Here is a 26,838-nt window from a genome sequence, read left to right as displayed (position 1 = left end):
CCTCCCCGTGGGTCACGTGACAGGAAGTAGTTCGCGAGAGGAGGAAGTCGCTTGTGCGGAAGGCAGCGGCGGGGAACCTAACCGGAGTGAAAAGATCGTGGAGTCAAGGAGGAAGAGCCGCCAAGATGAAGGTGAAGATGCTGAGCCGGAATCCGGACAACTATGTCCGCGAAACCAAGTTGGATTTACAGAGAGGTAAGACAACTTGGTGGGGAGAAAGGGACGCCTTCCGCGAGTCCTTCGGTCTAGCCTGGACTTACACGGAGGAAACCTGTGGGGAGCCTAGTGCTCCAGTCTGGTTCTTTCGCCAAGGCAAACTTTGTGCAGATAGGGTCGTTGCACAAAGGTAGCAGGTAACGTCTCTTCCGCCTTACCCGTTCCAGCTGCTGCTCTTGGATTGTCCTCAGGTTCTTGCAGTGGAAAAGTGAAACTTGAATGAACCATACTCGTGGGTTGAAGGGTTTGAAAGCTAAACAGACCTTTTAAACCTTCTTGTTGCTGTAACTTCCGGCCACTTTACTACTTAATATTACGTACTTCTGGATGTAAGAAGAGACAAAGATGAAATTTAAAGCCATCAATTTTCTTTTATTAACTCTTGTGGAGAAGTTCGATGTAGAATGGTTAAAATGATATCAATGAACTTTATTTATCCTTACGGGTCTGTGTATGAATTATGTAGTTATTACAGTTCGTGATACCTAAATGACAAGGGACCAACCATGTGTAAACAGATCTTTCTAAGTGAAGAGAATAACCCGTGCAAAGGCCTTAAGGCAGGAATAAACCTAGGCATAAGAGAATGCCTGTGCCATCAAAGTTTGAATGAGGAGTAAGCGACACAAGATGAAGCTGGAGCAATATTTCACCATTTTTATTGAGTAGTAGCGATTATCAACATATATATGAGCACTACTAAAAAGGCAAATATAGGGTCTTTGCTCACAAGATGTTTACAGGTTAAGTAACAAGGCAGTAATGTTTCTAAAATGCGAATTAAATTTGTCACTTGGACTTGACATCATTGCTAATCCTTGAACCTCTGGTCTCATCTTCATCTCCAGTTTCACCTGTCACTACTTTTCCAGAAGTAGCTTACCGTTCACCATGGCCAACCTAAGTGTATTTCAAGCATCCTCTTTCGGGCTTCCTTTGGCACGGACCCTTACCCAATTTAGCGCTTCCTCTGGAAAGCTTTCTCTGAACAATAATCTTTCCATATTTATCCCTTGCATGTACTCCTCCAAGCACCCCTCTTCTATCGTCTATTTTTATACTTCTATCAGAGTGTTTATCACATTGTATCATGATTATTATTTTGATTAATAGTCTTTCCCTTCAGAAGTCTTAGCTTGCAGAGAGAGGAAGAATCATGTTTGTGTATGCACTGTGTTTAGACAGCACCGGGCACATAATATTATAATAGTTGCTTTATAAATGTCCGAATAAATGAATGAATGAGTGGGTGACTGACTGGTTATACAATCTCAATATTAGAAGGTTATTAGTCATCTGATCTTGTTACTAAGGTCTTTTTTCTACCACATCTCCCCATTTCGTTATACTTTCTGATGTGTTAATAGATAGCAAAATGGAAAAATAGACGTTTTGGAGCTCTGTATACATGTGTTATGTTCCTTTATTCATTTGTTTTTATGTTGTGTGTTATTTCCTTGTAAATTTTATGCAGTGTTCAATTGCTGGGATGGGCACCCAGGAATCTGTAGTTTTAAAACTCTGGGTAATTCTGATGCAGGCTGGTTAACATACAGATGTTTGAAAACACCTTATATAAATATATGTCATGAATTTATGAACTGTGATATTCTTAGTGCTTGTGGTATATGGCAGGTACTTCATCAGTATTTGTTGAATGTTTATTGTTGACTGGATGTGTGAATTTAGAGGTGGGCACGATCATGGTGATCTGAAAAACTTTATAGAAGACATAAGTTTTAAACTGAGTATTTTTAAGGGATACATAGGATTTAAATAGTTTAGGATGAAAGTTGCAGTACATTCTTGGTGGAAGAAATGGCATGTGTACAGGGACTCAAGAGTGGAAAAGTGCAAGGCAGTTTTCAGTGAAAGTGAATAAACCAGTTTGGCTGGAGCTGAGTTTCAAAAAGAACTTGAAGCTGAAGAGGTAGGTTGGGACTAGATTGTGGAAGACCAGAAGGGAGCTTGAATTTCATTCTTTAAGTCAGAGGTCTCTAAAATGGGTGTGCTGGGCGATCCATTGCAATGTTGGAAAAACAATTAGAACTTCAATTTATATTGTTTATCTTAAAAAAACAAATTAGTCTTTATTTATATAATACTTGGATTGACACTGACATGCTCATTTTAGCCATGTGTTGGTCACATGCTGTATGTGGTAATTCAAGTATCCCAAGAAAAGAATGAAGGATTGGCAGAGGTGTGCTTCCTTCTACCTTTGGAATATTGCAGCACATTATAGTTTACATTTATTGGGGACTTATATTATTCTATATAATAGGATTTTTATAATAATTTGTAAAGTGATGGAGAGGACCATGAAAGCCTTTTTTCATGCAGAAGTTCCTTGGTTATGTCATGGCAAAGTTCTTAGAAGAGTTGTGGAACATAATAATGAATTAAGCATTTTTAAAATTTGCCAGACTTCTGTGGCTATGGATATTAACTAGGACTTTTTGGTTATGATTTTTTCTTTTTTTAGAAAAAATAAAGCATATAACCTGCTCCTTCAAAGTCCATTTTAATGAGTGAGGAAGTGGTTACTGAAGAGATTATTCTGAAAATGTATGCTTGCAAATGTTTCTATCATTTTAAAATTTTTGTACTGAAAATGATAAAAGTGTCTGACATTTATAAAAACTTATATTTGTCTACATGAAAAGATTTAGAAACAGAATGGTTTATGTCATCGGGGTTTTTTACTGTTAAAATTATTAAAATACCAATTTTAATTGTTGTAACAGCTGTTGACATCAGAGTAGATGGAACTTTTCTAAACATACTTCAAAAGTTTTTCAAAAATAACCTTTGCAAAACTGGTGAATGGGACTGAAACTAAAATATACTAAATAAATGTAGCTAACTATACACATTACCTCTTTGAATCTGCTTGTCTTTGTGAAGTATAAGCAGTCCTCACTTTGCACAGTACCATAGTAACTGAACCAATCTCACTCTTTTAGAGGTTCACAGTGACTGAAGTCACATCTGTTACCACAGAACTGTGCAAAATGAGGAATTGGTTCCAGTATGCATGTGATCCTGTTGACACAGTACCATGCAAAAGTGAGTACTGCTGGCTCGGTGGCTCACGCCTGTAATCCTAGCCCTCTGGGAGGCCGAGGCAGGTGGATAGCTCGAGGTCAGGAGTTCGAGACCAGACTGAGCAAGACCCCGTGTCTACTAAAACATAGAAATAAATTATCTGGACAACTAAAAATATATATAGAAAAAATTAGCCGGGCATGGTGGCGCATGCCTTGTAGTCCCAGCTACTCGAGAGGCTGAGGCAGTAGGATCACTTAAGCCCAGGAGTTTGAGGTTGCTGTGAGCTAGGGTGATGCCACGGCACTCACTCTAGCCCGGGCAACAAAGTGAGACTTTGTCTCAAGAAGAAAAAAAAAAAAAAGTGAGTACTGCCTGAATCTTTTCCAGTAGCCATTAAAACCAATAGTTGAATTAAACTGAAATTAGAACCTTTGAATATCTCTATATCACAGTGTTAAATCAAGATTAAAAAAAGAAACAAGCATCTTTAATTACATACTCTTACTAAATAGACATATATTGAGGGGAATTGACCTGCCTAAAAACTCTGTTACTAATGGGGCACACAATGAAAAGAGGTTGAAGACTACTACTGTAAGGGAGCCTTTGAAAGTTGTGAGCATGAGAATGACATGTAAAAAGCTCCGTTTTAGGATGATTGATCTGATGATAGTGTAAACTGCCACCAAATACATAGTGCTAGGTGTAGAACAATGTCCCTAACTACATGTTTATTGAATAACAAGTTGAGTGATTAGCTGAGGAACACTATGGGAAATATTAAATGTGAATTATTTCATTGAGAGGAATCATTCTTATTTCAGTTCCAAGAAACTATGATCCTACTTTACATCCTTTTGAGGTCCCACGAGAATACGTAAGAGCTTTAAATGCTACCAAACTGGAACGGGTATTTGCAAAACCATTCCTTGCTTCCCTGGATGGTCACCGAGATGGAGTCAATTGCTTAGCAAAGCATCCGAAGAGCCTGGCTACTGTCCTTTCTGGGGCATGTGATGGAGAGGCAAGTGTCACTCTACATGTTGATATTTTGAACTAAAAATTATTACATTACAAATGTTTTTCATTTAGTTTTTAGTTACTGTAGGTGTTGCTTTGATTTCAATTTGATTCTCAAGACTAAATTCTGTTTGAAATAGTAAATTTAGTAGTTTCTTACCTAAACCTAAGAAGCAGTTAATGCAGTAGCTTCAGGGTCAATTTGACAGTAAATAAAATAATAAATCATGTTTATAATTAAAATATTAGTGTGAGTTTTGTCACAGAGGATGTTATTAACAATTCAACACAATTTCCACTCTGGCGAGGAAAAAAGTTTTGAAACTCTTTAAACTAGAATCAACAGAGTATTTGGTGATTGAATTTTCTGCTTGTTAATATACTTACCCATATGCATTGCCTTGTTTTCATCCAAAGGATTTTGATTTTAGCTGCCTGGTAGAGTGATTCATAGCCTTTTCAATGTTAAATTTATTTTTCTTCAAATGTAGTACCCCAGTGTCTGAACATTTTACATTTATAGTTTACTGAAATTTCCTGGTATATTTTATCATAGGTTAGAATTTGGAACCTGACTAAACAAAAATGTATCCGTGCAATACAAGCACATGAAGGTTTTGTACGAGGAATGTGTACTCGCTTTTGTGGGACTTCTTTTTTTACTGTAAGTATAATGCCATTAAACTTTAAATCATTAAGTTTTATTCACATGTGTGAGAATGATATAATTGAATAAGTTATTTTCAGGTTCATTTATTTGTTCCAAAGCCCTTTTAGAGTTTCACAATGTAAAATAGCTTATTAAATCTTGAAAAGCCCTAGTTTTCATTATGTAATCCAGCCTTCCCCATACTTTTTGACTTTTTATAAATAATGACTTAACATTATTGAACCAGTATTCTACACTGAGAAGTGGGATTAATGGAAATTCAAGCTAGAAAGGTAGTTTGGCTTACTCTGGAGGATTTTCATTTGTCAGATAGTAAGGAATCGTTGAAGTTTTGTGGGGGGTGGATAAAAATATACATAACGTAAAATTTACCGTATAACTGTTTTTAAGTATACAGTTGGGTGGCATTAAGCACATTCACATCATTGTGCAGTCGTCACCACCATCCATCCCCAGAACATTTTCATCTTCCCAAACTGAAATTGTATTCATTAAACAATACCTCCTCATTCCCCTTCATCTCTGGTAACCACTATTCTACTTTCTGCCTCTATGAATTTGACTATTCTGGGTACCTCATGTAAGTAAAATTCTATATTTTTTTGTGTATGAAATAAGCCTTTTAAAATTGGTCTCCCAAAGTGCCAGGATTATAGGCATGAGCCACCACACCCAGCCTAAAATTTTTTTTGAAATAAGCCTTTCATGTCTGGCTTATTTCACTTGGCATAATGTCTTCAGGATTCATTCATGTTGTAGCACATGTTTGAACTTCCTTCCTTGTTAAGGCTGAATAACATTCTATTGTATGTATTAATAATTGTTTTTGTAGAGATGGAGTCTTGCCACATTGCCAAGGCAATATAGACCACAGTTTGTTTATCCATTTATTCAATAGACATTTGATTTTCTACCTTTTGGCTATTGTGAATACTGCTGCTATGAATGTTGGTGTACAAATACGAGTTCAAGTTCCTTGAAGGTTTTTAAACAGGGGAACAACAGAATCTGAGCTGTGCTTTGAATCGATTAATTCTACGGCAGTGAGTGATCACTTCAGAGGCTGTTTTGATAGTCTGGGTAGGCAATAATAAGAGGCTATACTGGGGAGGGAAAACAGTAGAAAGTAGTGGTTGATCCAGAAACATTTTGGATGCTTGACATGCTTGACAACTGAGAAGTGCCTAGGAAGATGTTGATTCTTGTTACAGAAATGAGGAAGTCAAGAGTATCAGCAAGTTCAGAGGAGGGTGGGAATGGGAAGGATACAGTGTGATGAGCTGCACTGCTAATGGCTCATGCAAGTGAAGATATCTATCAGACCTTTACAGGTGCAGGTCTGGAGCTCAGGAGGGAAGTCAGAGCTAAACTTGGCATCATCAATGTAGAATTAATGATTGAAGCCATAGTATGGCGTTATTGAGAGGAAGTGAAAGGGAAAAATATAGAAATACAAAGATGTCAGGGAAGAAACCTGGAGAATGCCTACCTCTAGGAAGTGGGAAAACTCTGAGAGTAGCTCAGAAAGCCTGTGAAGAGCACAGAGTTCCAGGAAGAAGGGATAGTCAATTGTATGAACTGCAAAGGGTGAAAGACGAAGACTGAGAAAAACATTTTAGGAATGTGGACATGTAAAAACTAGAAAGTTTAAGATCCTGTAATTCTGCTCTTTCACTTCTAACACTGTTAATTTGGTGTGTATCTTTTCAAATGTTTTGACCTACATATACAATTGTTTGTGTGTATATACAAATCAACCAGATAGATTTTCCTTATTCTATATTTGCTGGTGACTTTTTAAAAAACAGGTTGAGTTAGGTGTAAAACCCAGGTTTGAACCCACGTTGCCTGGGTGCAAAAGCCAGTTTGCAAGAAAATAAGAAAGGGAAAATACGATTTCTGAGAAACCTTTAAATATTTGAAAGATTGTCATGTGAAAGAGGAAATAGGCTTATCTGTTTCTCCATAAAGGAGCATTAGGAGTAAGTGTTAATGTTAAAAGGTTTGGTTTTGGTTTAAGGAAGAACTTAAATTGCTATCAAAAAACCAGAATAGGCTACTTTGCAGAGCATTTAGTTACTTTTCACTAGAAGAGCGCAGACAAGCTACATGATCCTTTTTAACCATATGTTGTAGAAGAAATTGGGTGGCAAGTTGGAGCAAACATCAACTAAAGCTTCTTCCAGTTGGTTATTCTTCTGGATATGTTGTTTAATTTAATATCCCAGCCAGAGGATTTACTGTATGTTTTTTTAAATGCTTAAAATAAAGGCTGGTTTTTTAGCATTATTCACAATGGCCAAGATACAGAGTCAACCTAAGTGTCCAGCAATAGATGAATGGATAAAGAAAACGTGGTATACATACACTATGAAGTACTGTTCAGCCTTTGGTAAGAAGCAAATCCTGTCCTTTGAGACAACATGGATGAACCTGGAGGACATTATGCTAAGTGAATTAAGCCAGACACAGAAAGACAAATACTTTGTGATCTCACTTACATGTGGAATCTAAAAAAGTTGAACCCATAGAAACAGAGTAGAATGGTGGTTACCAGGGTTTTTGGGGGAGGAGGATTGGGGAAATATTGGTCAAAAGGTAACAAAATTTCAGATAGGAGGAGTAAGTTCAAGAAATCTGTTGTACAACATGATGATTATAATTAATAACAATGTACTATATTCTTGAAAATTTGCCAAGAGAGTAGATTAAATGTTCTCACCACAAAAAATGGTAAGTATGTGAGGTAATGGATATGTTAATTGGCTTGATTTAGTCATTCCACAAGGTATACATATATCAGAACATCATAGTGTACACTATAAATATATACAATTTTTGTCAGTTAAAAAATTAAATAATTAAAAATTTTTAAAATGAATAAAGACTGAAGATGGTTTATATTCACAACTCATTTCTCCCCCTTTTTAAAGATATTTTATAATGTTCGCTTTGTCAGAGATAAGGGACATGAAAACTACTTGCTGGCATAAATTTTAGCACTTAATCTTTTAAAAAAATTTAGTACACAATATTGTAAAAGATAAACTTTTATTTCCTAAATTTTACAGTATCTAAAATAATCCCAATTTGTAATACCAACAGGTCCTTCTTCAGCTTAACCAGCCCAGAGATGAGGTGTTATTCTAGCCAGGCGAATATTCTTGTTTGGTTACTCATTTCTACAAAATGTTAAACTTTTCTCAAGGTTGATGGTCAGCTGAGGCTTTTACTCAATGGGCTGTGTAGAGCAGCTTAGTCATTTATTAGGAAGTTCATTCTTGAGTTTGCAGACACTATTTATCAGAAGCTTGACTGAAAGAAACTGTCTTGAGGGAGGGTGTGCTCAGGACACAGTTTATCCTGTTTTCTATAAATGCTAAAAGATCCCATTGGGTCAAGCCAGATCAGCCAAGACCTGGGTACCCAGATTACATCTTACTAGCTCCAGTAGAATTGGGTTTCTAGAATTGAGTTTTGGTATAGTGCCAGTAGCTCAGCTTCAGAGTTGTTGATAAGATGTAGCCCTTTTTGTCTATTATAAGGATGTTAAGGATTCTATTGATTAGCATTCTCAACAAAAGAAATTCCTATCTGATCTTAGTACTAAAATCTCACTTCTAATGGCTTATCTATTCTAATCTCATGAATACTGTGAGGTGTTTTGCAGGAAGTGTTTTCCTTTTTGAATTTGCTGCAAGAAAAGAATTAAATTCATGCTTCTCCCATAGATAGATATGTATCTTTGTTAATGTTCTTATTAAAAACTGGATGTAGATTTCTATCTAATATAGAAATATAAAGTTAAAACTAGCAGTTTGGTATATATGCAATTATGCAGTATCACACGTATGATTATTTTATGTTTTCAACCCCAAACCACATTATATCATACATTCTGTTTTACAGTTTATTTCACATGATGCCTTGAATACATCTGCCAAATACTCATATCTAAATTACCATAGTTCCGTTGCTTCCCTTTGGTTTGAGCTAGTGTGTCAACAGTTCTACTCATCATTGCTTTTTCACTATCTGTGTACCTGTCAGCACAGTGAGAAGACAAACTTATGTATTCACTAACACTGTAAAAATAGTTTTGACCTTGTGGATCCCCAAAAAGTCATAAGGGTTCTCCAGAGGCTTGTAGTTCATGGTTTGAAACCACTGACTGAATAACTGTTTCTGGAGTTCTGTGGCATGCAGAGAAGGGCTTTATCTATTCCAGTATTTTAAAAATGACTCCTCTCTAGTATTTTCATGTTTTTTATTTTACTTTTTACATTTAAAACTATCTGAAATTTTATTATCATGTAAAACATCAGATTGGCTCAATACTATTTTATTAGGATCCATTTTTCTCCCTAGTTTGAAATGCCATCCTTATCACAATGTGCATGACCTGACTTTGCTCCTGTTGTTTTTCTTTTGCTCTACTCATACTATTTTATATTTAATTTTATGTACTTTATGTATTTGTCACAAATCTTTACTATAACACGGTGAGCTATAAATGCATCATTAAATATTAATATAATGTTAGAAGCATATAGTATGTGATTTTTTTTTAACAAGATGCTTATAATTTGATATATTTGTTGGTAAGTTTTAATTTATGACTGTTGTTCATTATCATCATAATAATAAAACAAATATTTCTAGGTTGGTGATGACAAAACAGTGAAGCAGTGGAAAATGGATGCACCAGCCTATGGAGAAGAGGAAGAGCCATTGCATACAATATTAGGAAAGGTATAAAAATACATTGACTCATACTTTGCCTATTAAAATTCTTCACTTTTACATAAAATTATTTCACAGTTATAATTAAAAAAAAAAGATGTAAGTAAAAAGTGAAAGACTTTAGACTGTAGTTATTAACCTATTTAAGCAATATTTAATGCAATTAAGGTCTTTCAAAGCTAAAGAATTTTAACAATTTTTTTGGTGTTCATTTTAGTACGTTTGATTTCTGTTTTTAGCTAGAGGATGCAATGAAACATTTCTTATACCAAGGCCATGGAGGTAAATCTATAAGTAGAAATTCAGAAAAAATAATGTTTCAGGTTCTGTGTAGTTTATATCATCATACACAAAACTCAGAATTTCTTAATTGAAAGAATCCTTTAGGAAAGGAAGAAATGTAATAATTGATGCTTCTTATATAAAGCTTATTTATGTTTCTACCAAATTATTCTGTAAATCAGATGATATGGTTTAGTTATAGCTTAAGTATAATTCAGAACATTTGACCTACCCATGTTTTATAAAACTATATTAACCAGACAAGATTCTAAAGTTAGATTTAATCTTTAAACATGCATTTAAAAAATTGCTTTGTCATTTCAGTATTATGGTTAGTATATATTTAGGTACATATATATTTAGAAGGAAACCCCCCAAAATTTGATTTCATTCCTGTAAAATGTCTTGTCTCTTTATGGTACTGTTTTCCCCTTTAAGGGCTTCAAAGAAGTTTCTTTACGACCAGGATTTTCTCCAAAAAAAAAAAAAAAAAGGAGAATATAGATAAATATATTTAGAATATTATTCTACAGATTTGAGGTAGTAATGAAGAAACCTATCTGTAACAACCTCTTTTCTTTTAAAGACAGTGTATACCGGAATTGATCATCACTGGAAAGAAGCTGTTTTTGCCACATGTGGACAGCAAGTGGATATTTGGGATGAGCAAAGAACCAGTCCTATATGTTCAATGACCTGGGGATTTGACAGTATAAGTAGTGTTAAATTTAACCCAATTGAGGTAATATTTCTTTTTAAAATATGTTCTGCTTATTGTTTCCTTATTGTTTAATACTCTCTGTTTAGGAAACTTTTGAATGTGTGATATAAGAATTTTCTGAATTTTAATGGGATTTCATCAATTTTCCAGATATTATCTAAGTTCTCGTACCATTGGTTGAATCTCAACATGTCTGCCAGCAGTTTAGTCCCAGTTACCAGTGTTAAGCATCATTAGAGGAGGGGTGTCTGCGTGTGCCCATGGAGGTAGAATCCAAGCAAAATACAGAACTATTTCACTTCAGTTTTACTCATGCTTTCAACACTCATGTTCCACACATTATATTATTGTACATTTAGGAAGACATTAATTTTTCTTAACCCCCTTGGAAGCCAGAAGAAGGAGCATTGAGCACTGTTTTGTCTATTTGTAATTGATAAGGGTGCCAATGCTTCGTAATAACATGTGATTATTTTACTGCATGGTAGTTATAGTTATATTTTTCATTGCTCAGGGTCTGAATTGTGATTCCTAATTCCTTCCAGGTCTAAGGGAAGAGTTGGAGATTGGCCACTATTGTTGTCTAGTCAGGTCTGAACTTAGAAATGGAGGCTGCCCTGAAGGCTAAGCTACCCCTTAGACTCCAGACCTTTCTCTGAGCTTTTTCTGAATTCGTAACAATAGATAAACTCATTGTCCAGAAGACTCAGTAGAGATGCCCTTCCCTGCAGAAAGAAAAGGAAATCACTGCATGTATAAGCAGATTTTAGAAGGCTGTCATTTTAGATGGTATAAGAGAAAATCAGAATATGCAAGTTTTATACTATACTTTCAGAGATCCAACCTGATAAAAGGAAGAAAGATGAAGTCAAAGTAGCAGGGTATAAAAATGTTTGTATAATGTATTGGAAGATGAAGTGCTGCATTGTGATGTGAGCTTGGCCTTGAGATATTGCCTAGAAGTCAGATAGCCACAGTTCTTCTCTATATTTGCTTACTTTTAAAATGAGAATAATTATATCTCTTTGTGTACTGCATAGGTTTGTAGTGAGTGTAAAATATATGTGAGCATTTTTAAAAAGTGCTACCCAAATTCAAGATGGTGATATTATTACTATATATATAAAAAAAGAACCCAGGCAGATACTGATTCCTACATTTTTAAGGAACCAACAAAATCTTTTGCTTCTCTACTTTGGTGAACACTTGTCTCAGAAAAGCTGATGGCCAGTTCTAAAATCATAATTAAGTACTAGTGATGACCTAGTGACCACGTTTGTTAGACTTGCCTGCATAACAGCTGTATTTGTTTGGATGTGGTTTTATTATTATCATTATTATTATTATTACCCTTATGAACTGACTTAGTGGTAAAAGCAAATGGTGTCCATGTCTCTTATCCTATATTAAACTTAATGGAAAGAGCATGTTGCTGTAAAGAAATAGAGTGTATTTGTCTCCTCTAATCATTAATAATTAATTTTATGTTAAAATATTGAAGTCTAGAATTCTGGTAAAGCCAAAAGTTTATGCTGACCATTGCCATATTTTACAGCGTGAAAGTTGGCATTTGGTCTAGGTAGAATTTTTTGCTTTGCTCAGATCAAAGTGTTTGTTTTTAGAAATGGAACCTGGTCTGACCCTCGGGTGACAGAATGAGAAGCCAAGAAAGGTTGAGAGGCATCACTAGGGAAGTCTCAGAGGCAGCAATTAAGACAGTAGGCTTTCAGAAAGGCCTGAGAAGAGATCATGATGGTAACATTAGTTTTATGATGTTTTATTTGAACTGCTTAGAACCAGTAGTAGAAGTTAGCTGGCCATGCAGCTATTTAGTAAATAAGTCTTCTTGTTCCCCCTATACTTACAATAGAAAATAATAGTAGGTAGGAGCCAAGAGTTGTGAGTGTCACGAACCAGGAGTTAGGAGGAATGGTGCTACAAAGAATGGGATTCAGAGATCCACTGGATGGTAGAGGGCTTCTTTTCACTTAATGCCAAGGGTTATGTAAGTACCTCACACATGTATAACTGACTTACAGATAAATATTTGAAGCACCTTAAAACAGCTGGACAAAGGACAGACCTGATTTATAAAGAGTTAACAAACATAAGCAAATGTTTAACTATTAGTAAAGCAATAAATTGGCCGGGTGCAGTGGCTCATTCCTGTAATCCTAGCACTCTGGGAGGCCAAGGCAGGACGATTGCTTGAGCTCAGGTATTCAAGACCAGCCTGAGCAAGAGTGTGACCCCATCTCTACTGAAAATAGAAAAATTAGCTGGGTGTCATGGTGCACACCTGTAGTCCCAGCTATTTGGGAGGCTGAGGCAGGAGAGTCATTTGAGTCCAGGAGTTTGAGGCTGCAGTGAGCTAAGATGATGTCACTGCACTCTACCCAGGGTATCAGAGAGAGACTCAGTCTCAAAAACAAATTAATTAATTAAATTTAATTTAAAAAAAATAAATAAAATTGGTATGTTTGTTTAAAAATAAATAAATAAATAAAGCAGTAAATTTGTGTAATTAGAGACTACTGTCACACAGATACTTTTAAATGACATTACCTAATATTGCCCAATTGCATTAAAATTGACACATTACAGTGTATATTGGTACAACTCTTTGGAAAATAGTTTGCCCTAAATATCGAAAGCTGTAAAATTGTTCATACCTTTTAATTTAGTAATATCACCCGTGAAATTTTATCCTAAGGAAATGAATTCAAAAGAAGAGCTAAGTGTATGAAAATGTTGATTGAAGTATTACTTATAATAGTAAAAACCAGGAAACAAGTCTAAGTTGAAGAATGGATAAAGTATGTTTTATTATAAATTAGAAGACAGTGTAATCTATACACTATCATCACTGGCATCTAAAATATGTGCATGGAGATTTAACAGTGGACAGATTTGACTTGGGTTGCTGAGATTATAGATTATTGTACCCTCTTAAAATGAACTGTAATGGTACAACTTTGTTTTTTAACATAAATATTAAGGTTAGTTAAATCATTTGTTCACTGAATGGACATGGTTTGCTGCCAAGCCTGGCTTTTAACTGATGATTCTTATACTTAATTTTAGACATTTCTTTTGGGAAGCTGTGCTTCTGACAGGAATATAGTACTATATGATATGAGGCAATCTACTCCTCTGAAAAAGGTGAGTTTCAGTTTTATAATTTGCTTTATACAATTGGTAATACATTCCTCTGTAAATTGAGTAACTGAAAATATGGAATAAATTTTTTCAGAATTGAAGATTTTTTTTTTCATAGAGGTATTGTTTAAGCCCAAAGTGATGATAGTGGCATTCTCTTAGCTCCCTCTTGCTTTTTAGAGACCCTAAATTTTCACTCGGTATTGTATCCTAGTCATCTTTGTGTCTTCATGATACTAGTAAATTTTAGACATCTAATTAGTACTTAATGAATTGAAAGTTCTTAAATTAAAAGTATTGCATCCTACCACTTAACAATGTAATAATACTTCAGACCCTATGATTATCATATGGCACGCACAGTATTTTATTCAGAAAATTTTAGAACTCATTCACATGACCAACTTTATTTGTTTTGTTACATGCTGATGGGTACTAGTTTGACGTTTTGTTTAGAGAAACACTGTCCTGTTCAAGGTAACAAATTTCTCGACAGTTCTAAAGTGGTCATTGTCATTCTAGGACTTAGATGTCAAAGCTAAATCAAGCTGACTTTCAAGAGGGAGAGAAATACTGTCTGTGGGTAAAGAGAGGAGTGCTATTATATTTTAAGTAAAAGAGTATAAAGTTGATTTCAAGGGCACAGGAGGGGCCAGACATTATTCAGGTGCCACCAGTCCATTGTCATAATCCACATATAAAAGAAATGCTTTTAATACTTGCTTTTGTTATTCCTAAGTCATTTTTTGTAACATGTAATAAACTCAGAAATATTAGAAGTAAAAGTACATTTGTTGAAGTTTGAAATAGATAAATATGATAATCTTTCCAAAGTACAGCTTTAATCATTGTACTCATTCATGTGATACAGTGGGAAGGTCATATGTGAACTTTGGTCTTAGACTTGAAGTAAGTAACTTAATCTGTTTTTCTCCTGTAAAATGGTGATGGTAATAACTACTTTGCAGCATATTGGTGAGAATAAAACATGATACTTTAAGCATTTAGCAGAATGCTAACATGAAGTACTATTTTAATAAATGGTAATCTGCCCCTTACCACCTACCCAACCCTCCTTTCTCGCTTTTAATGGTGCTCCATTACTTTTAGGTTGAAGAAAACTATAGCTTAGCTTTCAAGGCCCTCCAAAATATGGTTCCAGTTTGTAATCTATTTATTTATTTGTTTCAGTCAGTAAAATAACATTTAATACATTGTCTGCCTTGTGAGTTGTATTTAACTCAGGCTAGTTTTGAGCCTGGGGCCTTGTGAAGCAAAACCGTGCAGTGGTTCTTGAAAATCTTACTTGGTTGGTGTTCTTTTTGTTACAATTAATGTGACAATTTAATTCTAAAAACGTGGATTGCATTACATATAACTCCCACACGGAAAACAATAAAAAATAGCACATTAGAAAGAATCATTTTGTTTTATTAAAACACCATGACCCTAGGGGAAAAAAATCTTTTTCTAGTGTGGCAGTCAGTGTGTTAATTGGGGTCACTTTGTTAATTGGGGTTACATGCAGGTCACTTTGATAGATGCAGAGATTATTAGACACTGTTGCTTCCTGTTGTTTCTTTGTTCTGTCTACTAGACTATCAATGTTTTTTCTATTTTTTCTTTCCTAAATGTAGTAGTTCTCAGTCAGGGGTTGTACTCCCCCACCGGTACAGTTTTGGGAATGTAAGAGGGACATTTAGCATGGAGGTGCCTGAGAGGCTAAACATCCTACAGTGGACAGTTACACACAACAAAAGGTTACCCTACTCCAAATACCAATAGTGTTCTCTTTGAGAAACACAAAATCACTAATCCTTTACAGATCAGTTCAAATCACGCTTGTCTTTTGAAACATTTCTTCTCTACTTTAACCTTAAGTTCACCGTTAATTTTAATTTTGCTAGTCATTTATAACTTTATTGTTTGTATTTCCAATTTTCTTATGTATGTCTTATTTTTCTGACCAAACTATAAGTTATTTGTGGTCAAGGGACCAGAAACTAAGCATTTTTCTGTTTGTTATATTCACCACTCTGCTTGTATATTCAGGAAACACTTAACTGATGGATTTCTCTTCCCATTGCACTGAGCTAAGCACTGTGCACATGATAGGTGGTTACTAAATAATATTTGCTTAAATCAATGAAAAGGAAAGGAAAGGAAATAAAGTGGGAAATTTACCCATTTTAAAGGTAATTCATTTTATGGTAATTTCATGGTATATGCTTCCTTTCTCAGGTTATCTTAGATATGAGAACAAATACAATCTGTTGGAACCCCATGGAAGCTTTCATTTTTACTGCAGCAAATGAAGATTACAAGTAAGTTTCCCTCTTTTAGAAACTTATTTCTATCAGGAATGGCTTAATTGTATAAGTCTTACTAATAAAACATATATATCACTAGGTCAGTATACCTTATTATATGGAAGTAAGAAAATTGTCATTTGTTTAGCTTAAAAAAGTTTTCAAAATTGGAGAAGAACGTCTTAGAAAAGTACTTACTTTCACAGTTTTCAGAATGATGTAGACCAGAGACAGTAAATGACAACCAGTGGGTCAAATCTTGTCTGTTGTCTGTCTTTATAAAGTTTTATTGGAATATAGCCACACCCATTTATTAATATATTGGATATGGCTGCTTTTGTGCTATAATGCCTAAGTTGAATAGTTGCAGCAAAAACCTTATAGCCCACTTGGCCAAAAACATTTACTGTTTGGCCCTTTACAGAAGAAGTTGGCTGATCTCTGATGTAAATCTTATAAATAATGGCTGAACCATACGTGTTTTAATGGAAATGAAAATATCTGAATACCATATTTGTGGTTTTTCAGGTAGCTGATACTCATGTAGTCATGTTATCAGCTATCACTATTGCTTCAGTATTAGGAAAATTATAGTTATCTTTTCAGTATCCTTATAAGGTGGGTAGGACATGTATGTTATCTCCTTTTTAAGATACTGAAGCAGCAGGTTTCCCAGTGAGGAAAGAGTGTCTTATTCATCTTTTTTTATCCAAAGCATTTATTATAGTGCTATGCATATGGTAGAGTCTTAATACATGTGTTTTTGAGAAGGCGGAAGTTTGTTGATGGGTTGAACTTTAAATCTTCTATATATAAGTTCTGTTTTCCACTATATAGATCTGAAAGCATAAGTAGTAGTAGTATTAGCTCATAGTGGGATTACATGATGTTTTAGTGGTACCAACTATCTCTTATGACTTTCTATACTAAAAAGAAGCTCAGTTGGACTCTCATTAACTAGCAATACTACACCACATTAATTGAAGCCTTTTTTGCCTTTATTGATTGATGTTTTGAAATTAAATGACGTTGTTCCAGCTAAAGGCAATAAAAGAAAAGAGGAATATAACATTATTGTGATCAATCTTACTAAGGCTTCTAAAGTACCTTCTAATCAGCTATTTTAGCAAGATAACTTTTTTCAGAGTGTCCCTGGAATTTCCCATTTCTTGCCTTGGGAATAATTACACATGGCACCTGAGCATATCCCTTGTAAGAAGTGACTTTTAGAGTACCATATTGCTCTAACTTGAAAATGATCTTGCTTTGGTATCCCTTCTCTATAATTGTAAATATTTTCTTTCTTTTATTGACCTTTAAATAATCATTCTGAATTAGAAACCCAAGTTCAAGTCTTAGGCCAACAGGTAATTATTGTAAAAAGTTGGGCAAGTCATTTAAGCTAACTCTGTACTCAAGGTTCATTGTCTGTAAGATAAGAGGGTTAGAATAGATGATGACTAAAGAATCCAATAACTTGGAACTTTTTTTATTTATAATTTTCCATCCAAATTAATCAATTTGCTTGGAATTTGAATAAATTCTTATCCTTTTCCCTATGTAAAAATAAGGCAATTTACTAAAAACTAATTTGCTAAAATAAAACAAACCTGATTGAGAACCACTGCTCTAGACAGGGATTATAAAGCAGTTATCAATATATCTTAGTACTGATAATGTTAACCTTGATCATTTATTTAGGATGGTGTCTGCCAGGTTTGTCCTCTACAGAGATACTGTTTTTTTCCTTTTGTAATTATTGCGTATCTTCAGAGAGATACTTTGAAACTGTGTAGATACCCTCTTTCTCCTCAAACTTCCACTCACTAATCTTAGCATCTTGAAGTATTTTGATATTAGGAATTTGGTTGTAATAATGTGATATTACTCTGTCCATTGTTCATGTTGGCTCATTTGGAGTACTGTTTTTTTAGCTGTTAGATTAAGAATTTTTAAATCTTGAAACTCATAAAAATAGTTTTTACCAATTGTGCATAAAGTATAGTTTTCTAATTTTGGTACACCCCTTGAAAAGCTGTGTTCACAATTCTATATCACTGACAGGAATATAAATTAGTGCAACTTTGTTGGAAATGATTTGGCAGCTTAAATCAAGCCTTAAAAAATGCTCGTGCCTTTGGAGTTTTTTGTTTTTAAGAGTGTCTCACTCTGTCACACAGGCTGAAGTGTAATGGCATAATCATAGCTCACTGTAACCTTGAATTCCTGGGCTTAAGCAATCCTCACTCCCCAGCCTCCCCAGTAGCTGAGACTGCAGGTGCACACCACCACTCCTGGCTAATGTTTTCTAGAGACAGGATCTCGCTATGTTTCCCAGGCTGGTCTTGAACCCATGGCCTCAGCCTCCCAAAGTGCTGGGATGAACCACCCAACCAAAAATGTTTATGCTTTTGAACCTAACGATCCTACTTGTAGGAATCTGTCCGGATTTAATTGAATCTGTCCCATTCAATTCAAGAGTGAATGTCAAAAATTCAAATATCCAGATTTTATTTAAGCATTATTTATAATAATAAAATGTTGAAAACTATTAAATATAAAGTAAATGGAAAATAATTTATTGGAAAATAAATTTTTTTAACTCATTTTTAAATGCATAGCCATTAAAATCTTTTCAAAGATTATTTAATGATATGGGTAAGTGCTCATGATATGCTATATGAAATATCAGAACATAAAAGTTTATGTAGTATTATTTCAACTTTATTAAAAGCATAGATTTAAATAGCAAGGTGAAAAGATTTTTTTTTAATTGCACTGTACTAACTGACTTTCTCTGGTAGTTGAATTAAAGGTAATTTTTGTACTCCTTGTACTTTTTTGAAATTTCTACATTTTCTATAATGAGATTTACATTTATAAGGAGGAAAGTGTATGTGTAAGTATAATCTTAAGGCATAATAAAAACTTGATTTTTTCCCTTTTCCTCACCTGCGTATGTATAGAGTTGATGTTTATTTAGATGTTTATTTAGCATTACTTAGCTAGTGGATCTTATTTTCACTAATATCTTTTAGTACTGCATATGGCCTTTTTCTAGAAATTTATATCAAATATTTGAAAATTCTTTTACAGCTTATATACTTTTGATATGCGTGCACTGGACACTCCTGTAATGGTTCATATGGATCATGTATCTGCAGTGCTTGATGTGGATTACTCTCCCACTGGGAAAGAGTTTGTGTCTGCTAGTTTTGATAAATCTATTCGAATCTTTCCTGTGGACAAGAGTCGAAGCAGGTATGTGACCAGTAAGCCATTTACAGTCATGCGTCACTTAACGATGGGGGTATATTCTGCAAACTGGGTTGTTAGGCAGTTTCATTGTTTGTTCTAGACTACAAACCTGTATAGCATATTGTTGTGCAATTGTAACACTTGGTATTTGTGTATCTAAACATAGAAAAGGTACAGTAAAAAACAGTGTTGTAATCTTATGGGACTACTATTGTATATTTGGTCATTATTGACCAAAATATCTTTATGTGGTGCATGACTATATTTTTGTTTGATTTTTCTTTGTCCTGATCATTATTTATCTTTTCTGGGAGGGTGGCTGGTTATATGTGTATGATGGGACTCACATCCAGGTATTATTACTTGGAATTCTGACTTTCACTGTATCATGTATGGGCAAAGCATTAGCCTACCAAGAGGTTTCTTTCTTTTTTTTTTTTTTGAGACGGAGTCTCACTGTGTTGCCTGGGCTACAGTGAGTGCCCTGGTGTCAGCCTAGCTCACAGCAACCTCAAACTCCTGGGCTAAGGCGATCCTCCTGCCTCAGCCTCCCCAGTAGCTGGGACTACAGGCATGCGCCACCATGCCCGGCTAATTTTTTCTATATATATATTTTAGTTGTCCAGATAATTTCTTTCTATTTTTAGTAGAGATGGGGTCTCGCTGTTGCTGAGGCTGGTCTCAAACTCCTGACCTCGAGCAATCCACCCGCCTTGGCCTCCCAGAGTGCTAGGATTACAGGCGTGAGCCACCACGCCTGGCCAAGAGGTTTCTTTCATTGAACAGGGTATTTATATAATTTGTTGGTGTGAAATCTCCGTGTTTGCCTAACAGCAAGGCCTTTTAATTTTAGAATTATTTTTTAATGTTTTATAATGAACTTTAAAATTTTTTAAATTTGATAATGAAAAACTTTGTTAAGCTTTTTGCCCTCTTACAGTTTAAGGAAATAATGATAATACCTTACATTTGTTATTTTTTACTTATTCAAGTCCAACTCTGTACCAAGGCAAAAAGAAAAGAAGTTTCAATTATAATGACCATTCTCCCTCCATTCCACTTTAGTAGGTATATGCCCTAGTTGATTGGGACATAGATTTGAATTCTTACCTGTCCCACAGTCTCATTTGTGTTTTTCTCATTCTATAAGCACAATGAATGTGATTCTAGTGTTTAAGATTTATGTTTTTTCATACAGCTTGGACCTCTAATACTATGTTACTAAATATAGTATATATCTGTACATCTGTATTTTATTATATTATGTCTTACATTTTTTATTGAGGTGGTTTACAGAAACCATAGCATTTTAAGGGGTTTGCAAGGGTAATTTTTTGCTTTATAGGCTGCCTTTAAAACCTAACTCCTGTGTGTGTTATGTTTTAGTGTGTTATGGTTATGTTTAGTGTTATGGTTATGTTTAGTGTGTTATGGTTTACAGAGCACTTTCTCATTGTTCCTTAGTAATGCCTTAGATGTGTTCCTAGAAGCATGCATAATGCAGATCCAATAAAGTTGAAGTAATTTTTCTCATAACAATTATGCTAATTAAAGAATTATGGTCACAGCCAATCTGCATATCTCTTCAGTATTTTTAGTTGTAATATTGCATCTTTCTCCACTCTAATTTAAGGAAGCTCTATTGATTCCTAAACATTGTATCTTCATTGATTGCCAGCGGATAATTGTCATCATCACTGTGTGAATACAAAGGTGCTTGCATCAGAAACACACTGACAGGAGTGATGACTTTGATCTTTATTCCATCATTGCTATTGTAGAACTAGTGTTTGTTCCTATGTGGCTGTTGCTTTCTTTCCAACTGCCTTGATATTCTTCTACAAATTGTCATGAATATTTATGGGATTATTGGGATTATTCAGTGAAACTGAAGGAAAGGCTGATAGTTTCCATTTTTCTCACATCTCTGGAAAATATGGAGAATCAAGAGAATATGGCCCTCCATTATTTCCTGACACCAGAACTTCCGAAGGTAGTAGGACAGTACTTTTCTAACATGGTGCATAAGCAGACACAAAGAATGGGAAGAGAACAAAGAAAAAAAGAAAAGAAATGGGAATGTGTAGGTACCTGTGATCCCAAGGGCCCAGCAGCTGAGTTCAGGCTGAATTATCCCAAAGCCAGCATGGACAACTAGATGCAGGAGCTAGAGAGCTCAAGTTATTTCAAAATTGTATAAAGGAGTTCTTACATTTCATTTTCAGGGGATTGTCCCCTGATGTCTTCTAGAGGTTTTGCATCACAATCTTAATATGTGTTACTTCCTGTTATATTTAGATATAAATGGTATTCCCTCTGACCTTTGCCTTCATCTGCTTGAGAACTAGTTCTGGTTTGTTTCCATGGTTTTTTCTAGTTTCTTATTATTACAGTCATCAAATAACTCATGTTTGGACAGTGCTTTAAAGAATTGGTATTTTTAAAATATTTTCCTTTTGAAACTACAGTTAATTCAATATTTAAAAGTAGGCTTCTATTGGGGTTTCATTCAATATTTATTAAGCAAACAAATATATCAATAATATTCATGTGGGAAAATTAGTTTGACTATGTATATAAAGAATTTAAGTTTTTAAAATGTATTTATCTCCTAATAGTATGACTGTTAGTGAGCTTTGTAAATCTAGCATGCGTGTGAACATAAACATAGCTAGAAGTTAAGAACTTTGCATAGTTTACCATTAAGGAGGATTCTATGAACAGGTTATTTTTCATGGTTATGGAAGCCTGATTGAAATCCTTACATTTAAACTCATTAGATTGTTTTGGGGAAAGGGCCTCTCAAGTATGTAGAGATTATAAGAAATGAGTCTTTAAAAGGAAGCATTGAAGGGGAGAAGCAGCAGCAATCTGTCTCATCTAGTTTTCATTTTAATAGGATGTTTTTTCTAATCATCCTCTTTTAAAAATAAATTTCTTATGGTTTATCTAAGTGCTTAAAGCATATCTGTCAGAAACAATGTAAAAGACTAGTTTTGTGAGTATACTTTAGAGATATTTTTATAGATATGATTTTTATACAATTTAGTCATCCTGTATGGGTTTTCTTTTACTGTGCGTAGTTTCTTGAGCCTATTTTCTTTCTCTCTTGTAGTCTGCATTTTTGTTTTTGTTTTTTCCTTTTTTCTGTTTCAGTTAATCCCACAGCAGATTAGGCATTTTGAATAATTTAATCCAGATGTGGAAAATTTATTTCTCCAGAAGTTTCATTATCTTAGTTTTTCTAACTTTGTCTTTTACTTGCTTTTTAGTGCCTTTCTTAACACTTCCCAATATAGTATCTTCTGTGAATTCACTTAGCATATTTCACACCCTTTCCAAATAGGTATGATGTTTGACATCTCCATTTATTAAGTGATTCTTACTTCAACTTATCAGACACTTCTGTAGCCTTCTCTTTCTTTTCACACATGTAAGTCATCAACTCTCACTTCAATTAATTAAGCTTTTTAAACAATTTGACCAAAACAAAAATCAGACAGTAGGAACAACTTATCAGGATGTGATCTTTGAAGGTTATTGTGTTTATTTTATTTTCCAGTAAAATAAAGTAGAAAAAAATGTGTTGACCTGAATTGATTTGGGGGTGAAAAAAGGGGCTTCTTAAGAGTAAGCCATTTCTTACTGTTACAAAATTACTCCAGTTTTAACATTGTATTTTATTTGCATTTTATGCTTTCAGTTATTTTGTGAACTTTTCTGTACATCTGGTTTTGCTTAGTTTGTTTATATTTATTTTTCTTCCTGGATAATAAGTTCTCTGAGGGCAGGAGTTTTTTTTTAAATTCTCCAGCACTTAGCATAGAACCTTGTTAGTTGGGTTCAGTAAAAATACATTGAAATGACTTTGGAGTTCCCTCTTACAGTGCCTTAGGACTAAAAAAAATGATATCCTGATAATTAATAGACAGTAGTTAAAGAAAATCTGTACCAAAATCCAAAGGGTTTAACCTAATTCTTCTTCTGTAGGGAAGTCTATCACACAAAGCGAATGCAACATGTTATCTGCGTAAAATGGACTTCTGACAGCAAGTACATTATGTGTGGATCTGATGAAATGAACATTCGTCTGTGGAAGGCTAATGCTTCTGAAAAATTGGGTGTGGTAAGAGAACCCATTTTCTTTCATTGTTATAAAGCTAGTTTCTAATTTTATTGGATATCATTATATCATAAAAATTTATTTGAAGTACTTTTAGGTATTTTGATCAAATGGATATAGATGTGATAAAAAGAAATAAATTAGCAGCAAAACAGACAAAACTGTATTGATAATTATTGTTTCATGTTGAGAGTATCTTCAGAGTGCCTTTGTTAATTCAGATGTTTGATAATATTTGAGCTTTCATGGTTCTTTGTGTTTCCCTTGCGGTAGGGACAGAAGATGCAGGGACAAGAAGCTTAGAACTTAGAATGCTTATCTCTTCTGTTAGAGACATAGCCATCTGGTAGATCAAAGGCTGCAAGTCCCTGTGAGGTCCTTTATTATCAAAGACACAGTAAAAGACTTAAATAAAAAAATAAATATAGGAAGCTTCAGAGTAAAACAGATTCACTGAAAATACAGCAAATATTATTGTCTAGCCACTTCTGGGATGTAGGATTAGGGTTGATTTTTGTTTTATTCTTGATGCTTTTCTAAATGTCCCATATTTTCTATAAAAAAACATGTCAGTGTTTATGTCAGAAACAAATATCAAGTTTAAGAAGGAAAGAGTTAAGTGTGCATTACTTTCCACTTAACGCTGATAGGAAAATCAAGGTATAAGCAGTAATTAAAGACAGTTCTATTTTAAGTTTAATGATGGGGAAGTATTGCATATGCCTAGGTTCATTATTAAATGTTCTTCTAAGTCATATCATCCTTAACATTTGTTAGACTAAGGCTAGTTCTTATGGAATCGAATATGTTTTCAAATTTTGTTTCATTGGTTATAATTTTATCCCCCCAAAATTTATGTAATTGTTTTAGGTGCTTTTTATATGTTACTTATGCCTAGGGAAAGTCCAACTCAGTGGTCTACATAGCCCCACTCCTTCAGCACTGCTGTTTTCTACGTAGTGGCATCTATCTACGTGGTGGGTGTGCTGCCTAAAAGGAAATTTGATGCTTCCAGAGCTGATGGTACTAATATATAATGATCTTGTACAGGGCAGAATTACATTGGCACTTTTGGTTGTATGTCATGAAAGTTTAGTTTTGGGGGGAAAGAGTGCTTTCCAGCTTTGTTATACTGAAACAGAGCAATATGCTATTCATTAAGATACCAAAATGCATATTTTCAGCTTACATCACGAGAAAAAGCAGCCAAGGATTATAACCAGAAGTTGAAGGAGAAATTTCGACATCATCCTCATATAAAACGAATAGCTCGTCATCGACATCTACCAAAATCTATCTATAGCCAGATTCAGGAACAGCGCATCATGAAAGAAGCTCGTCGACGAAAGTATGTTTTGAGACATTTGACTCTATATCAGTACCCTTTCTTGACTTCCCCTCTCATCTCACCAAAAACAAACAAAAAACTGCCATTCAGGGGAGTAGTTTATGTGTTGCTGTTGTACATTAGAGATGGGTTTGAAGACTTCTCCAGAGGGCTTTTGTTCCCCTTTTTCCCAGTAGAGGGGAAGCAATGATCATCTGAGAATGAGAATTTCCATTACCTATTTTTGAGAATATACTTAAAGGACAAAAAATGACAATGAATTATCAAAATAAAACACTTAAATGCTCATATTTTAAAACTATTGTAAATAGATAATGTTTAAAAAATGATTTTTGATGTAGCTGGAAGTAAGAGATACTACGCATTTTCCAAGTTAAAGAATGCAAAGAACTTGGCTGGGTGCAATGGCTCACGCCTGTAATCCTAGCACTCTGGGAGGCCGAGGCGGGAAGATCGCTTGAGGTCAGGAGTTTGAGACCAGCCTGAGCAAGAGTGAGACCCCGTCTCTACTAAAAATACAAAGAAATTAGCTGAACAACTAAAAATATATAGAAAAAAATTAGCCGGGCATGGTGGCGCATGCCTGTACTCCCAGCTACTTGGGAGGCTGAGGCAGGAGGATTGGTTGAGCCCAGGAGTTTGAGGTTGCTGTGAGCTAGGCTGACGCCACGGCACTCTAGCCCTGGCAACAGAGTGAGACTCTGTCTCAAAAAAAAAAAAAAAACCACAAAGAATGCAAAGAACTCATCAGTAATGCTCATTCTTAAGTAAAAATTTTTCTAATATGCTTTATCATAACATTTGAGATCTAACATTTTGGATCTAGAGCAGAGCTCCGCACACCACCATTTCCCCTGTGAAATATGCTTCTTTCTGGAACACTTGAATTCAGGCATGAAATGCTATAAGTCAGAGGTCTCTTTCTTAAATTTCCAATTAGACATTACAAATGGCTATTATTTTGCTGTCTTTGGGTAGATGTTGGGGTAGAATCCCATTTAAATGTTTTAATAACTGTGATAGATTTTTAAAGTTAGTAAAAGACACTGATAGGTAATAGCGTAAGAAGTAATTAAATAAGTAACTAAGGTTGATTGCTGGTTAGTAGCCAGCCACCTTTTATTAATACCTAGTCTCACTGTGAAAATATTTTTTTCAATAGGTGTTTTTCCAGCGAAAGAAAATGATTTAATTTTTCTGAGAAAGTTTTCTTTGGTTAAGGTGATTTCTCATAAACTTGCTTATATTTTGTATGTTTTATTTATTTCTAGGGAAATAAATCGTCTTAAACACAGCAAACCTGGATCTGTACCAATCGTGTCAGAGAAGAAGAAACACGTAGTGGCAGTTGTGAAATAATATTTGATACTCCTAACAATCCTGATATATAATTATTTGCTACTTTTGATTTGAGAACTCTCTACAAATAAAAGTACTGGGTCTAGTTTAATTGCAAACATTTCAATTATATGTGTAGAGCTTTATTGTTGCTCATTTTACCTACCCTGAAAAATTATCCATAAAGGCAGCCTGGTTGTTTTATCATTAATCTATTTTCTTCTTTCATTGAAGAATACAATATTTGCAACTAACTTATAGTTTCCTATTAGAAATTATAGATATGCTTTCTCTCTGACCTGTTATTACAGACACTGTACATTTGAATTTATTAAATACATATTATAAGACCAACTGTTTTTTGTGTTATCTTTAATACTACTTCGGATAATGATTGCAATAATGTTTCTGCCTATGATTCCACATAACATTTAGAAGAACTATGTCAGAGCTTTTTTTTATTAAATTTATTTCTAGTGCTTTTTTTATATTTTAAGTAAAGAAGAGATTTGAAAATCCGAAAAAAAGGAATGTGTTTAAAATATAGTCATCCCTCTGTGTCTATGGGTGATTGGTTTCAGGAAATCCCACAGATACCAA

At 34.5% G+C, this 26,838-nt stretch overlaps 1 protein-coding gene across 1 annotated transcript; it reads left to right on the top strand.

Annotated features, from left to right (window-relative positions):
* Positions 1–35: 35 nt before the first annotated feature.
* DCAF13 (DDB1 and CUL4 associated factor 13) lies at positions 36–26,588 on the top strand. The gene is made up of 11 exons (XM_045561898.1): positions 36–195; positions 4,092–4,291; positions 4,844–4,951; positions 9,620–9,709; positions 10,569–10,724; positions 13,788–13,865; positions 16,104–16,186; positions 19,268–19,432; positions 23,420–23,555; positions 24,737–24,900; positions 26,172–26,588. Exons 1-11 carry the CDS (start codon positions 126–128, stop codon positions 26,257–26,259), a joined length of 1,338 nt encoding a protein of 445 aa, XP_045417854.1. The 5' UTR covers positions 36–125; the 3' UTR covers positions 26,260–26,588.
* The last annotated feature ends 250 nt before the right edge of the window (positions 26,589–26,838 follow it).

This window comes from Lemur catta, chromosome 9 (genome assembly GCF_020740605.2).
Source record: "Lemur catta isolate mLemCat1 chromosome 9, mLemCat1.pri, whole genome shotgun sequence".
Lineage (NCBI taxonomy): Eukaryota > Metazoa > Chordata > Mammalia > Primates > Lemuridae > Lemur > Lemur catta.
The sequence above is the reverse complement of the archived record's forward strand: the minus strand, read 5'-3'. Positions and strand labels throughout refer to the sequence as shown.